This window comes from Rattus norvegicus, chromosome 9 (assembly GCF_036323735.1).
Source record: "Rattus norvegicus strain BN/NHsdMcwi chromosome 9, GRCr8, whole genome shotgun sequence".
Lineage (NCBI taxonomy): Eukaryota > Metazoa > Chordata > Mammalia > Rodentia > Muridae > Rattus > Rattus norvegicus.
Window position 1 is genome coordinate 67,158,505 of NC_086027.1, and position 16,620 is coordinate 67,175,124.

General features: G+C 44.2%; 1 protein-coding gene across 10 annotated transcripts in view; it reads left to right on the forward strand.

The window, feature by feature from the left end:
• Nucleotides 1–482: 482 nt before the first annotated feature.
• Nucleotides 483–16,620, forward strand: part of Aox3 (aldehyde oxidase 3) — an 86,313-nt gene continuing 70,175 nt past the window's right edge. For 3 of the 10 annotated variants that reach the window (XR_005488951.2, XM_039084036.2, XM_039084040.2), the window contains exons 1-7: nucleotides 483–643; nucleotides 2,124–2,181; nucleotides 6,184–6,280; nucleotides 7,091–7,199; nucleotides 8,606–8,732; nucleotides 12,808–12,869; nucleotides 15,372–15,452. Coding sequence is in view for 6 of the 10 variants with exons in the window: in XM_039084036.2 (XP_038939964.1) it covers nucleotides 590–643; nucleotides 2,124–2,181; nucleotides 6,184–6,280; nucleotides 7,091–7,199; nucleotides 8,606–8,732; nucleotides 12,808–12,869; nucleotides 15,372–15,452 (588 nt within the window). In the remaining 4 variants the exon portion in view is untranslated. Of the gene's footprint in view, nucleotides 644–2,123; nucleotides 2,182–6,183; nucleotides 6,281–7,090; nucleotides 7,200–8,605; nucleotides 8,733–8,809; nucleotides 9,987–12,807; nucleotides 12,870–15,371; nucleotides 15,453–15,883; nucleotides 15,938–16,620 lie in introns of those variants that run through there. The other 7 variants (XM_063267571.1, XM_063267570.1, XM_039084039.2 and 4 more) reach the window with 5 other exon arrangements.

Genomic DNA, 16,620 nt, shown 5'->3' on the forward strand with positions numbered 1-16,620 from the left:
GACTATTGTTAAGAAACTAATCAAAAAAAAAAAAAAAACCAAAGCAAAACAAACAAACAAACAAACCGAGTTCCTAAATGCCCTCTAAACCTGCAATAGCCTGCATGAATCTGGTTACTAAATGTTGGCACAGAGAAATTTTACTTTGTGGCTTCTCATACTTGTATCATTTCTTAAGCATTGTTTTTATAGTTTAAGGACAAAAATAGCAACTTAGTGTCATGGATCCCAGAGCAGTGAGGCGTAGCCTGTCAGCATCCTTCCACTTCACCTTCACAGACCGTTCTTGTTGGAAACACCCTCTAGTGGCTTGCACCTGGGGCAGGGAGAAGTGAGTCCTGAGCTCCTGAGAGCCAGGTTTAAAGGAAAGAAGAAATTGGAAGTAGGAAGAAGGTTGGGACTGATGGTGCCTGATGGTGGGGCGGGACTGGGTGGGAGGAGTTCTCCGACAAAGCCACAGAGCTGATAAAAATCCCTAGGGCTCCTCATTTTCCTGCAGAGCGGAGCGTAGCACTTCATCTGAGAGGTGGACTTGTCAACAGACGCCTTAGGCACAACTGCACAGAGTGTGGGCAGCTGTCCTCAAGTAATGTCTCGTTCTAAGGAGTCAGATGAGCTCATTTTCTTTGTGAATGGGAAAAAAGTAAGTTCCCTACGCTGTAATTAAAAATGTACATGAGAAACGGGGGTAGAAACAATCTGTAATTCGCTTTGCCAAATGAAGGGCTGTGTGGGGCGGGGGCACTGTTGCTTGATAGATCTAGTGATCTGCCATGCTTCTTGGGAGACAAAGGAGGGAGGAAGAGAGACTCTATAATGTGTTGGGACTAGTAGGGGGAAAGTGTGTAGTTATGTGTCTCCAAACCGAGCCTCATCATGTTTGAAAGTACCTAAGCATTGGGCACCAGCTTCCCTGCAAGAGAATCCTCTAACTTCCTGCACTCCTCTTCCAGCGCTCACTCAAACTTCCGTGCACCCCAACTTCTGCTTTCACCTGCTTGCATGCACACATCCAGAGTGCAAGGTCTTTAGGTCATTCGCAGATGCTTTTAAAAATCTTTGGTCATGAAGACTGGAAGAGTAAGCATACCAGAAGGCCAGAATGAACTGTCGATTTACATGTTGAAATGGATTCTTAAGGTTAGACTCATGCCTCTACTGTCAGAATTGGAGGGGGGCTGAGGCCAGCTTAGTCTCAAGTGAGTTTTGGGACATCAAGGGCTATGTAATGAAACTCTTGTCTCAAAGGTAAATGAACAAGCAAATAACCAAACGAAGGGTCTTGACTCAGCTAAGAAGCTGAAGCCTCGTCTTTTGCCTTGAGCTCCTGAGACCTAGACAAGACAATGACTATGCTATACAGTCTTTGCGTATGTGCTGGATGGTCTTGGCAATTGTGCATGACGTGAAGATCACTGTTCTCAGCACTGTTGGCCCAGGGAAAGGCAGTCAGAGTTTAAGCTCAGCTTATGGTATTGTGTGTTGTGTATTGTGTGTGTTCTTCGTGCTATGCTTTGAAGGCTCAGGGTCATTGTGCAATGTGGCCAGATCAGTTGGCTAACAAATTCTGGGGAGGCCTTGGCTCTCATCTCTGGGCTCCTTTCCTTGCTCTGTGATCACTTCCTGGGCAGATGGCCATTGCTCTAGAACACTAAAGCTAAAGGGAGGGGTGCGGATTGACATGAATGTTTTCCTAGGGCTGCTGAAGGAATGCTGCTTCTCTACTGCTGTCAAAGCTCCTGTTTACTTAACTTTTCAAAGCTGGATGGAGAACGCAGACCAAAACAAAGCAAAACTCTTAGTTTAATTCTCTGTCTTCTAATGTAGGAATGCACGGATGTTTTTAAATGTACGGCTCTTCAATTTTTTTATTTTCCTGAACCCATATCGTGTAAGAATTCAAAAGTTTGTTGAATCTCTGTTGCTCCTCTAAAACAAAGCCAGACGTTTTCCTGCTGGAGTATAACAATATAGCATTGTATATATAATTTCATAGTTGCAAAGAGGGATGGGTGTTTAATCAAGTCGGGCAATCAAAATCAGCAAATATGTTCTAAATCATTGTTGCTATTTAGAAACCAAAATAGAAAGCGTCTCAGCTTACAGTTGCTTCCTCTGTCTAGGTCATTGAGAGGAATGCAGACCCTGAGGTTAATTTATTGTTCTATTTGAGAAAAATCAGTATCCTTTTGCTTGTTTGAGAAAATAAAGCCAGCTTTGCAACTCTGGGAACGGGGAGTTTCTTGCATTCACAGAGCTAGTCCCACATTTCAGAGAGAACTGAGAGTGTTTTACTTGTGTACCGGGACGGTGTGACCTGAGGTTGCTTGCCTCGTAAATGGGACTGGACAGGACACTGCTTCCAAATGTATACAAGTTCAAGAGTCACACAGAGATTCTGATCAGAACCTGAAGTTCAGAAGCAGGCAGAGGTGGGAGAGAGTGTGTGCAAGTGTGAGAACCAGAGTGTGGATCCCCAGAGATCATGTAAGGCCTAGCAGTGCAGCGCACATCCGACCGTGCACGTCTGCTAACCCAGTGCTCTTCCGGCAGGATGGAAGCTAAAGGGAATAAAGTCTCTGAAAGTCTGTGGGCTAGCCTGGGTTAGCAGCACAGCGGTGAACAGGAGACTCTGTTTTAAGACAAAATAAAGGACTAACATCTGATGTGATCCTCTGATTCAATACACATACTAAGGCACTCGAGTATACACGCGCACACACACATTATACAGAAAAAAATTAAGAATATGCTTCCAAGAATCCAAATCTATTCTGAAAAAAAAAATCATATTTGGCTAATCTGTCTTCTAGAAGTGAATTTGACTGGTTCCCAAATTTCAATCTCTAGATGACAACAGGCCTCCCTCTCCCTGTCCCCAAGCAGTAAATAAGAACATCCAAGTAGAAATACTCTGACATACATTGATGATGTTTGCTGTGAGTTTGTGAGCTTTAGTATCCAAAAAGTTTTGAAAAGTGTCCAAGAAATCAAATGAGAAGTTCTGTGCAAGCCTGCATGCACATGTATGTGTGCATGAGTGTGTATGTGTGTGTCTACAAATGTATATGCATGAGTGTGTGCATGCACATGTGTATGTGTGTTCAAGGACGTGCAATGCACTCTTTCTGCTTTGATAGTTTATGCTGACCTTGCTAGCTAGATGTGCTGTTGTTACCAGGGTCTGACCTTCCCTTAACTACCCAATGCTGTGCTCAGACAAGACAGAGAGCAGGATGTGGAAGGCAGGCAAATATATTATAAACTAATGGGCATTCTCATGGGTGACAGTGGTCAGTGCCCAAAGAGGTCATTGAAGAGGAAAGCCCTGTCAAAGGTGAGTGTGGATGATGGCTGAAAGGACAATGGTGCCAACCTGTATGTTGAAGTAGTATGTTCTATTCCTCATGCCTCTGGAGCAGAGTTTTCTGAGGAACATTCCCCAGTCCACGTGACTGTCAGGGCCATTTGAATTAACTATGGAGGGAGATAGTCTTTGTTCTTTATCAGAAACCTACATGATAATCTTATAAGCTTCCTGGTAGTTTTTAAAAATCATGTCTCCACATGGGCCAGAGGTACAACACAGATTGATTTATTTTTTGCCAAAAGTCATATAATGGCCCAGGTTAAAAATAAAGAGATAGTGAAATAAAAATCTATAAAATGGCCTGGGTTAGACTGGGAATGAAGCTCAATTGGTATAATTCATACCTATCATGACCAAAGCCTTGGGTTTAGTCACCAGTACCATGTATAAATAATGTGTGTTAGTACATGGAGATGACCCCTGTAGCTCATGAAGTGGAGACAGGAGGATCAGTCCAGTGTTACTTGAGACCTTTTCTAAAAAGAAATAAAGTAGAAAAGAAAATGGCCCCACTTTGCTGGGTTGCCTGCCCTATACTGATGTACCTCTACCAACCTGATCTTTGTCTGCTCTCTATTTCTCCTTCCTCATGGACGATGATGTTTTCTCCATCTCTTCACTGGATGTGTCAAATTCTGAGGTTGGGCAGTTGGGATACTTCTCCTTCCTGAAAAATTGCTGGGCTATCGGGGTTGTAGAAAAGGAGTCCAAACTGGTGGTGAGAGAGCGGTCCCTCCACGACAACCTTGAAGCTCTGTCTTTTGTTGTCACTCTTATTGGCCTGTATTCATTACATATAGTACTGGGTTTATTCTGATACTTTCATATATACCTATACATATATAATGTGCTTTGAGTTATCCTGTTACTCTCATGCCCCTCCCACTCTTGATGACCTCCTTCCTCTTCCCAACTAACTGTCCCCGTCCACTTTTGTACATATATTTCCTTTTTACAGCCCAGTGAGTTTCCCAGGGTTGCTCACAGGAACATGGGTACAGGTTATTACCAAAACATGACCACTTTACCAGTGGTTATGCCCTTGAAAAAAAACATCGCTTCCTCTCCTATCACCCATTAACTGTCTATAAATACTCAGAGCTGTGGTTCCTCATGAGACATCCCACCCCCAATTATAGAACATTGATGTGATGGTCCCACTCTTGGCAGGTAGTCACAGCTGCTCTGAGCTCAACGGTTCAATGGCGATATTATGCCCAGATGACAGCCTCTCCCATAATGCTCTCTGAGTCTTGGAGGGGATGGTGGAGATGTCCAGCTTATGGCTGAGCAGTTGCTTATTTTCATCACTTTGACCAATTATGAGTCTCCATAGTGGAGCTGCCCACTGGGGGTGGGGGTGGGGGGAAGCGTTTGGACCAAATCAGAGGGCAGCATTGATCTATGGGCAGGAGTAACTTATTTAGAAAGTAATTTGACAAGTCCATCAAGTCCATCAACCCATGTAGCAAAACAGTAACCTCTCTATTACAGCCTATGCCTACTCCCGCCAGTCAGTCACAAGCTTTGGGCAGTCAGCTTCAAATTCAAATTCAAGCAAAATATAGTTGACGACCCCTTGACAGACTGGCCACCATTTACTACTAGTGGAAACAGCTTGCCTGGTCAGTCAGTAGTGTTGTATAAAGAGTTCACAGATGGGGTTGGGGATTTAGCTCAGTGGTAGAGCGCTTGCCTAGGAAGCGCAAGGCCCTGGGTTCGATCCCCAGCTCCGAAAATAAAAAAGAACCAAAAAAAAAAAAAAAAGACACAAAAAAAAGAGTTCACAGATGAATTAAAATATTGATGGCAATTCTCTCCAAGCTTTTCAGGACTATGAAAAAACGTGCTGATTTCTAACTAGCTACCTAACACTGTGAGGGCAATGAGGCGTGACCCTCTGTCCTCCCCTCTGTCAACTCAAGAATGAATTGAAAGCATTAAGTATTTGTGTCTGGCAACTGTAATTTTCTCTGCCCCCCCCCCTTTTTTAGGCCAAGCACACCAGCTTTTATTGTGTTTTTAGTTTTTGTTTTTATTTTTCTCCTTCCTTCTGTTGCCTTGATCAATAGAAGTTGTATTGTAGAGTCTCTAATTACACTGGAAATGCTCATTTTCAATGACTGGAATGTTTTTTGGTTTCCTTCCGGACTTTGTGTAATTAAAGGGCTAACACTGATGTGAAAGCAAAATTGGAGTGTTTCTAAGCAGGAAGAATCAGGACTTCAAAGTTCTGGGGCCATGGGGAAGGCAGGGCTCTCCCTTGCTCCACAGATCTGGAGGTCTGTGGGTCTGACTACTTGGCCCTTGGCAGTGACTGCTATCTCGTGAGATCCTGCATTCTGACTTACACTAAACACCAATCATTTGTCAGGGGAGTGAGGTACCTCACGAAGGCCTACTCTGTGGTGTTTAGTTTTCAACTTGACAGACTCAAGAATCACCTGAAAGATGTTCTCTGGGCATGCCTGTGGAAGGTTAATTGTGGGTGGGGCCATCCTTGGGCAGGGTGTCCTGGACTGTACGAGATGGAGAAAGCCCATGGAGAGCTGATGTCCACATTAGTTCTCTGCTTCTTGACTGTGCATATCATCTGGGTGTCTTCAAGTCTCTGATGTCCAGATTCCCTAGCATGATAGATTGTACCTTGAACTGTAAGCCAGAATAAACCTTTTTTTGCCCGAGTATTTTTTTTATCACAGCAACAGGAAAAGAAAGGATAAACACCCATTCTGATGCTATCCTTGTAAAGATTTTATAATAAGAACTGAAAGTTCAAGTTCCCCTTTCTTCCTTAACCATAACCCTTCCAGTCCAACTCACAGGGACAAAGTATGGCTGTGGAGGAGGTGACTGTGGCGCCTGCACAGTGATGATCTCAAGATACAACCCCATCTCCAAAAAGATCAGGTACCTACCCTCCACCTGCAGGCTTGTGGCTGACTCCAACCCTGACTCTCCATAGGGTTTACTCCTGGCACACCGGGGCAGCATGCCATTCTATGGAGGACTCTGAAATAAACAATCTAAGTTACCATCTGGAGAATGTGGCACAGAACTGCACCGAGTCCTAGCAATGTTGGCGTTGCATTTTACAAATGATGGAAACTGGGATTCTATGGGAATTTGTACATTCACCATATCCAGAGAACTAGTGAGCCCCACTACATTAGATCATGAGCTCAAGTCCATTGGTCTGTAAAGCCAAGATTCTTTGTATAAGTGCCACTCCAAGAGAGCTGTGAAAGGCTGCCTTCTTCTACGCACTAAACTACTCTTGCCCTAAGCACAGAGAACCAGGTAAAGATGTTTGCATCCATGGAACTTGGACTCTGAGGTAACCACTAAGTGACTTGCCTTACAGGGCATCTCACTTAACTTCTTCTAGAACCACAAATACCCATATTGCTCAGAGGACAAGCAGGTCCTTATCAACTGCTTTCACAGCTGACAGGATGGAATGGATATATCAACCAAGAACATTTCAACTCCTGGTTTTGACAAGATAATTTGGGAAGACAATGACTTTCTTAGTTAACAGTATTTATTTTTAAACAGACATATAAATTCAAAATCATTTATTTGATGATTAATTTTAACATGCAATTATCTTCAAGTCAAAGTGATTATAATCCTATAAATGCATGTTTTTCTTTCTGTTTTCCAATACTACTATTGTTTCTATGGATTCTTTTTTACTTCACTACATGAACTTTGAAGTCATTTCTCCGCCGCTGCCTGCCTGGTCCCCATCTGCTCTCTCCATGGGGCTGCTGTCACTACAGTAGAAGGCATAGGAAGCACCAAAACCAGAATACACCCTGTCCAGGTAAGAGCAGGTTTTAATAAGCTTAAGATTTAAAAAGTTGTCCTAGTTATCTTTAAGCACAACTTGATGCAACTTAATTGAGGGTAGAGAACCTCAGTTAAGGAGTTGTCTAGATTTGGGTAGTCTGTGAATATTTCTGTGGGAATTGTCTTGACTGTTAATTGATGTAGGAAGACCTCGCCCTCAGTGGGCAGCACCATTCCCTAAGTCAGTGGTGAATTATATGAGAAAGCTAGCTAAGCATAAGCCTCCCTGACAGCCAGCAAGTGCATCCTCCACAGTTCTTACCACACCTCTTTGATTTTGACTTGAGTTCCCTGTTTAGAGGTAATGAAAGCTATATGGAATAGCAAGCCTACCTACCTGCCTTTAAACTTCTATCTTGAGTTCCATATTTTACTTCCCTCACTGAGAAACTGTGAGCTGGAATTTTAATCCAAATAAACCCTTTCTCCCTCAAAAGTTGGTTTTGGTCAGGTATTTGTCATAGTAAAAGAAATGAAACTAGAACACGGGTCGATGAGGCCTCTTTAGTTGTCCAGACCATGGATTGTGGGTTTTAGAGGACAGAAATGTAAGTGAAGGACTCTGTCCCCTTTATTGCTACTCCATGCAAATGTGTGGAAGAGCTTGAAGAAGGTCGCTGGTAGACTGAGTGGCTTCCTTCATCCCACAGCCTCAGAGACCCCACCCCCCACTTTCTGGGAATACACAGGGTCTACCAGAAAGACTACAAAGGAGACAATTCAACTTTATCTTGGTTTAGACAAGAAAATGAGGAAAACTGGGATGTGTGTTCTATGTGAATAGCCAGTTATGCTGCCAGTTCTAGCCAGAAAAATGTTTTGGGTTCTACACATTGGCATTTAGCATTTGTGCTATAGTAGTCTGCTACCAAGATTGTGTATTAGTCCCAAGATTGAGCTATAAAATCTTCGAGGGCAAGGATTTTGTCTTAGCCTAAGTAGTACCTTTCCATATCATAAGAAGTTGTAATCCATAAAGACTATCAGCGAGGCTGGGGAGTAGATTCAGCCAATAGAGAGCTTCCCTCATGAACATGAGGAACTGTGTACGAACCCCAGCACTCGTGTAAAACACTGGGTACAGTGGCACTTGCCTATAATTTTAACACTAAGAAGGCAGAGGGTGAGGAACCCAAACTCAAACAATGAGGTGATGGACAATTGAGGATGACAGTTGATGTCTTCTCTGTCTTCTACATACACGAGCATCTGTACACACACATGCACACATGTATGAACTCATACCCACGCAGCCACAACAACACACACACACACACACACACACACACACACACACACACACACACACACACACACACAGACCATGGACTTTCCACTCTGAAATTCTCAGTCTGGAGTACTCACACTTTTCACTTTTAGGAAAGGATTGCTAAAGGCCATGGTACCCAGTGTGGATTCTGCACTCCCGGGATGGTGATGAGCATCTACACTCTCCTGAGAAACCACCCGGAGCCCTCCACGGAACAGATAATGGAAACCTTGGGTGGTAAGTTGATGACTTCTTACAATGTAGGCTAATGAGGCAGCAGGGATGCTGGAGCATTTTCCTGCACTGAAAGCCAAAGCCCTTGGTGCATGTGTATATCCTGAGCCTCATGATCTACTCTTCTTAATCAATGTTGAAAAGTCTTCATCTCAGTTGAGCAGGGAGACTGAGGCAACCAGGAGAAAGTCAAGGACAGTCTCCATGTAGCTGTAACGTTCTCAGTGACATATCTTGTGACTTTAATATACTACACATCAGCATGCCTGTGTGGGCGTGACTGATGTGATTTCAATGCTACAGGGATGGTGTTTGGAAATGTTAAGACTTTGAGATCTGTTAATTGTGCAATTGGAGCTAGCCTAAGGAAGCAGCAACCTCGTGGTTTTGTGTTTTGCTGAGCCTCCCTTGCTGTCACACTTGTTATTGGATATGACTGATGCTCGTGAAATCATGGGCTCTTAGGAACTGAGAAAAAAAGTGACTCATAAATGTGCATGCCTTTTCTTGCCTTGAGACTTCAAAGTGTAATTTTACCTTTGTCCTTTCTGAAATTTGTATTCTTCTCAGGTCTTCTATGTGCATTGCCTCCTGCCAAGACACTTTTACTTTCTCTATCTCTGCAAATCTGATGCACATTCCCCTCAGTCCTTATGCAAGTCATGGACTAAACTATTGACTAGAATAAGCCAAGCAGAGCTTTATGAGGAAATTAATCAACATCATTAACACTGAAGCATTGTTTAATTGTGGCTTGTGCATTAACATTTTCTGTCATTGCTACAGAGGAACCAAAACTTGACCAATGTCGTGAAACATGCATGTGCTGTGTCTGAGGTATTCAGCAGATCAGAGCCACCCTAGAATTTTTATTCCGAAAGAGAAGGCTATCTTTCCTTCATTCCCAGTGTCTTCTTAGAGACCACTGTTCCTGAGCTCTGTCATCCAATATAACCCCTTTCAGAACAGATCCAGAGAAGTGGCCAAGAGCAGAGTCAACCTCACCTAATACTCATCTTAAAATGAAAACCAAACCAAAGGTCACCTGTCTCCAGTGTTCTAGAACCACCTGGTCTATTGTTACATCTCACAAAGATTGCTTCTCACAATTTCTCAAGCCCATCTTGTCATAAGACACCATTCACTTGATCCATCTGACACTAGAACATTTAAAGGGGCTACAAGTCCTCTTAAGACTCCGCGCTTCTTGGACTTCAAGGCTTTTTGAACAAGGTTGAGCTGATGCTGGATTACCAGGTATTCCAATTGTGAGATACATGGGGCGATTATAAGAATGAGGCACCAGTGGCTTCCCTCTGATGTCTCTTAATGATACTCCATCTTCACTGAGCTCTGTGTTTGTCCCCCTTTTGATGTGTTGTTGATGATGACATTTTCACCAAAACCTATCTCAGTCTCAGGTTTACTCAGCCTGACACTGCTTGCTCTGGGGCACACTCTTTCATTTTCTGCTTTGCCTGGTGACTTTTAACATCTCTTATCTCCTTTCTGGTTTTGCTGACCAGAAAGCAATCTGATCAGAGTCCTCTTCCCTCCCTTCTTGTCACAGCCAACAACCCTCTCTAACTCCTACGTCGGAGTGCTCCCTTTGCTTTTGTGCTGTGTGTCCATCTGTGGTTTCTGACCAGTGAGGGGAGGCTCTGGCCCTATGCTGCACTTTTTTGAAATTGCCTTTTCAAGTACTACCCTGAAGAACATCAAACATGTTTCACCTTCAGAGACCCTGGCCCCGACACCTGCCATTGTCACGTGGTAGCCTCTACAGTTAGCTTGACACTCTGGCCTGACACTGGTTCCTCTGACTCTTTATCCCCATCCTGCTTTGTAGCAGAGGTAGAAGCTCCCAAATGGGGGTCACTAGAGGACGCTTTCTCAGCTGTGGCTTCCTCTGTTCCTGCTTCTTCAAAAAATATCCTATCCATACCTTGCATTGGCCTAGGTGGCCCATGTTGTACACTCCCTCTAACAGTCAGATGTTGACCCAACCGGTAGGAAGGTGTTGATGGTATGAAGGGTTTCCACATGAGGGCTGCAGGGATGCTCAAAGGAAACGTTCAGGCAGATCCTTGAGTAGAAGGGAAAGAAGGGTTCATGAAGAAGGGAATCTAGGCTTTTTGCTGAAAACCGAGGGACTACAAGCAGATTTCAAAAGATACAGACAGCTAAGAATCAGAGAATCAGGTTAAAATAGAAGTTAGTAAAGGGGGCAGTTAATCAGAACAGTTGCCTCCAGGACGCAGCTCGGCCTGTAGTGTTGTGCAGAACCAACAGCCTGAGTCTCTCATTAAGTTCTCTTCTGAATGGTCTCAACGCTCTTCTGTTCTGTGACATTCTTGGATTTCCACTCAGATACTTGATGAGCCTAGGGCCCTGCCTCCTATGTTAGTTTTTATTTTAAAACATCACCACCTGTTTGACTGAGTCTCATCGATTCAGGCTTTAGAGGTTCCCGATAAACCTCAAAAGCTCTTTCCACCAAGACTCAAAGTCATAATTGATGTCAAACCCATGCTTTTAGTGCCTTGTCTGAATTTGTTTACAGGACTGATTTTTTCATACTATTTTCTCTAGAGGACTATGGAGACTCCATTTGTCATTGCTCCCCCTGGCCTTACGAGTACCCTCCTTGTCTTTACTCATTTGAGTGAAATGTATACATATTTCGAGTCATCTTCCTTCTGATTTAGTCCCTTGCCCTTCTATACTCATTAACAACTGCCTGCTGTGTGGCATGCAGTATGCTGTATCTGTAGGCCTTGGCCTTAGCAAGAATCATCTCGCAAGCTCCAGTGGATGCAGATTTGGTCTGTTGAAAGGGTCTGTGAAAATTCTGTGCAAAATACAGAACAGAACAGAAATGCCGTCAGTCTGAGTCTACTTATCTCATCTGGTAACAGTGAGGGCCAGTAGTCTAAAAGGACTGGATTAATGACAGAAGAGGAACATCCTGATAAAACAAGGGTGCTGTGCCTTCAGACTTGTCCTTCCCAATCTTAGTGTGAGGTGACCCCTCTGTGTCGAGGTCAGTCCCTCTGAAAGTATGTGATATGTTGATGCTGTCTGCTGATCCTTAAGAACTTGCCAAGGCCTTTGATTCCACCCTGCTTGCCAGCTAACAAGTTACCCTGACACCCTCTGTTGGAAGCTGGTGGAGACACGAGATCCTCAATCGGGTCAATGACATACAATAAACATGGTTGAAGCAGCTGTATCCTGGGTCCCAGATCCCACAAGGCAATTTGGAGAAAGCCAGGAACAGCTGCGTGTGTGATAGGTTAGGTTACAAGGAAGGACTGGATTTGGGGAACACTAGTCTTATCTAACAGGTGGTGCATCTTTGTCGTGTAAGACTCGAGAAAAGCCCTCGGAGCCCTATGCTCAGGATGTCCCACTCACAAAGACACAGAGTCGGAGATCGATGCAATAAGCAAGAGGTTTAATAATCCAGGGCACTGGGGTGGCCCTGTAATCGGGACAGAGGTGACCCCAAAGAACAAGGCCCAACCCCTTTATACTGTTTCAGGGTATAGGCTTTAGGTTACAGCATGAGTTGGTTATTTCTCATTGGTGGGACCTATTACTTTTTGAATTCATTGGTGGCCACCTATTGTCCTTTGAATTCATTGGAGGCCCTTGGTGGGGAAATACCTTTGGCACTGTAGTGGGTGGTGAAGGACCCCTGCTAAGGGCAGTTAGCTCATTTCCTGGAACGGGGTGTTTTCCTAAATTCCGCTTTGTTTATACAAGTGTCTGGAACACAGTATGGATCCAAGCAGTTGAGTGTTCACAAGTGATGTGCCTCTCTGGCATGTGAGCTCTATCCCTCCAGTGGTTCCCTCTGATTTTGTCTTTTCTTTTCACAATGTTTCTTTTCTGTACCTCTCTTAAGACTGCACCCCACAAATAGGTCCCAAGTAGCTCCTGATAACATGTGTGAAATCTAGAAAGACCCTTGGGATTTTAAATGACTGGCAGAGGAGGTGTTGTGGGTGAAGAGAGATACAGCAAGCTCAGAGAAATGGCCTTGGAGCTGAAACTGTGTATTTTTCTCACCCAGGGAATCTATGCCGTTGCACTGGATACAGGCCCATTGTGGAGAGTGCGAGAAGTTTCAGCCCTGTGAGTATGGAATGACGGATGGCGGCTAAGCCACCATCATGCCCACCCGCACTGCCTCTTCCTAACCCAACACACACACCAGATGGGCTTCAAGGAAAGCACAATACCGTGTTTTAAAGAAAAGGGATGTTCTGTTTTTCCCCATCTCAGTCAGCGTAACTGGGCTCTTTTTTCAGAAATACAGACAGGTAGTACCATGATAGCTCTTTTTTGAAGGTGAAGCTTGGAAATGGCATATTCTTAGTGAAAATGGATTAGGCCATTCTAACATCTTGCTCTGTGATAAAGAGAAACTGATAAAAGTCTGTTTCTCAGACTGTCTCTCTCACAGCACTTTTGGATGAGGCATGGCCAGAGCGGAATGTTTCCATCAAGTGAATGCCCCTCTTTGCTCTGAAAGTGAGTCCATCTGAGATTAATACTGACGGGAGATGGGGAGAGCCGAGAAGCCGGTCCCATCCTTCACATTAGGTGAAATCAATTGAGAGCGGGACCTGCAGCTTCCACAAAGCATCAATTTCAGAATCTGTCCACACTCACTGAGGCAGACGCCAAGTGATTCCCCATTACCACCCCCCATTCCTGATCTGGGCAGGGTTTCCCACACGAAGCAACCTTCCGACTCCCTAGACAGTTACAGGACGCTCTGTGCTTTAATCTAGTTAGGTCCTGACACTAACTACTCAGAGTTAGTGTCACTGCCTACAAGTTAACGGATCGCAAGACTGACCTCATCTTACCAAGTGTTGGTGGGCCTTTGGTATTCCTGACCCACTAACTAAACATCAGTAGTTCCTATGCCCTCATCTCCTCAGCCTTCACTATTTTGCCGGGATAGTCAACATAGCTCAGGAAGCATGACTCATGTTTGCTGAGTTAGTATAAAATCATAAAGGGAACAGGTAAATACTAATGGATTGGTACATTGGGCAACATCCAGAAAGGGCTCCTGTCAGTGGACTTGAGGTCTACCATGCTCCTCACACAGTATGCTTCACCAGCTCAAAGGTTCATAAATTATCTGGTTCAAAGGGTTTTTTTTTCAATGTTTTTAAACTTGTATAGTATATGAGTACATGTGTATGGAATAGGTGTTTTGGAACAAACATGTGTGATGGTCAGAGAACAACTTAAGTTGATTCTGTCTTCCCACCTTTATCTGAGTTCCAGGGATTGAACTCAAGTTGCCTGGATTTGCCCAGAAACCACTTTACACACTGAGCTGTCTCACCAGCCCCCAGAAGTTCTTATAACTGCATGGTTGCACACATGTGCAAACCCAGCACTTATGAAGTAGGCTAAGGCAGATTAATGTAAGTTTAAGACCAGCCTGGGCTACACGCTGATGTCAGGCATGGTTTAAGCTACAAAGTAGGACCTTGCCCCATCCAAAAAAAAAACCCCAAAAGTTCTTCAAAGCACTCAGTTTGCAGTCCACCACTCCCAGGCCAGTCTACCCATTGAGCTAGGTTAGTGAGCGGCAAATTTAAACCCAGTGACCACAGGATCTTTCTGTCACTCAGCCCATTCTAAGGTTATTCAGGAGAGGCCGCAGATTCAGCAATAGGAAGGATGTGTCAGTGGAATCCAGTCCCTGCATCTTGGTGGCAACAGTGACAACCCAGAAGGCATTGTCCTGATTTCAGAAGCTCTGGGTCCCCTTAGGTCTCCCACTTGTCCCTTGGACAACCCCCACACTAGTGTCTCTGTAGAGGGTCTTTGAAGATGAAAAGTGTTATAATACCTGGGAAGCAATGAGCACAAAGCCAAGACTAGGAAAGACAATCAGGAAATTGCAGCTACGATTAACAAGTAGAGAGACTATAAAGTTACGCTGGATGAGAATGAACTACCTCCATATAGGAATGCATAGCCTCAAATTCTGATCCCATAATTCTCTAGCTGCGTCATTTGATAAATCACTTAACTTTTCTATGCCCTGCTTCCTTGTCTGGGAAGTGGAATGGTGACTGAAAGAATGAAAACATAGCACGTCTACAAAACACGAAACATTGCGCTGAGCACAAATTATTTGCTCAACCAAAACTAGACCACGGCTAATTTAGTCTACCACGTCCATTACTACTGTGTCCTCGCCCAGTCTATGCTTCTGTATCCGGGTGCCACACATTGAAAGATGGCTTCTAATGAACAGACATCTGTTGGGTCACAGGTCTGAAGGCTAGGAATGCAAGTTCAGGGTTTTCTATCCAGCAAGTGCCTCTTGCTGTGTTCTAGCTTGGCAAAAGGCACTGCAATGGTGGAAGAGATTTTGGGATAAAGGGGAAGCCAAAAGGGTCCTAGTTCGTCCTTTAAATATGAGTCTTCCCTGCTGCACTGCACTGGTCCCTGCTTGGGTGAAAACTCCTAACACAATCTCCATCAGTGTGGGTTCCAGGGCCACACACTGAGCATCGCATATGGTCATTAGGCCTGTCCTCACCTCCTCTGGAGTCTCATGGCTCTGTGCCTCTCTGATTTTACCATTAATGTTTTCCACAGAACTCAGCTTGCTGCCCGATGAATGAGAAATGGAAATGTTGCTTGGATGAAGGAAAAAACGAGCCTGAGAGAAAAAACAGTGTGAGTTTCCCCTTTCCCCTCATGTCCCTCCATCTTCTTAGATTTGGCCTTATTGTATCCCCGACATCCCTCCTGTGTCCCCTCACACCCATCACACTCACATCCTACCCATATCTCTCCACATCCCACCCGCATCCCACCCACATCCCACCCGCATCCCACTGGCATGAGTCAGAAGGTGTGTGTGTGTGTGTGTGTGTGTGTGTGTGTGTGTGTGTGTGTGTGTGTTAGGAAAAAGCGGAGGCTCTAAAAACAACTGTCTTTCTTCTGGCCTTTCCCTGTCTTTCTTTTCTTCAGTCACTGCCAACACCCGGGGTGGAGGTGAGGAGTCCTCAGAACCGGGCTGCAGGGAATAGTAAAGATGCCACAAATTGGGATGGGGAGCAGGGAGGGCAGGGCTTCTCAACCCAGCTTTGGCTTCCTTACTCTAGTTTAACCTCTTCTTGAATCTGATTGGGTGATCACTCCAGGAAGTTTGGAGTAAGGTATGTGTGCTCATGAAGTCCCAAGTCCAATGACAAATGCCCAGCAGTTGCTCACTAAATGTCTGATTTCCCTAATGGCTGAAGCTCAGAATTACCTTTTAGCCAGTTGTGGCAGGCGATCGAATCTGTGTGTTCTGTGTTCCTGACTCAGCAGTTTCACTCGCAGAGATCCACTGCAGGAAAATAAGTAGAGGTATGTCAGATATTGATTATGGGAAGAGATGTGCACCACAGCACACGCTTATGTCTATATTTATACTTAACACATATATGAACAAATATATTGTTATATGTATAACAAGGATCAGTGCTAACACGAATGTCTGGCAAGAGGGTAACACTTAAGACTAGCCTGGGGGCTGGAGAGATGGCTCAGCGGTTAAGAGCACCCGACTGCTCTTCCAGAGGTCATGAGTTCAATTCCCAGCAACCACATGGTGGCTCAACCATCTGTAAAGAGATCAGATGCCCTCTTCTGATGTATCTGAAGACAGCTACAGTATACTTATATATAATAAATAAATAAATCTTTAAAAAAAAAAAAAAAGACTAGCCTGACAGAACCACTTCATTGGAATGTACACCAACCTGGAACCTTTTCCTATAACCTTTAAAGAACTTAAAAATAATTTCTTTAACATGAAGTAATTTAAAAATGGAGAATTTGGCACCATTAAATATGC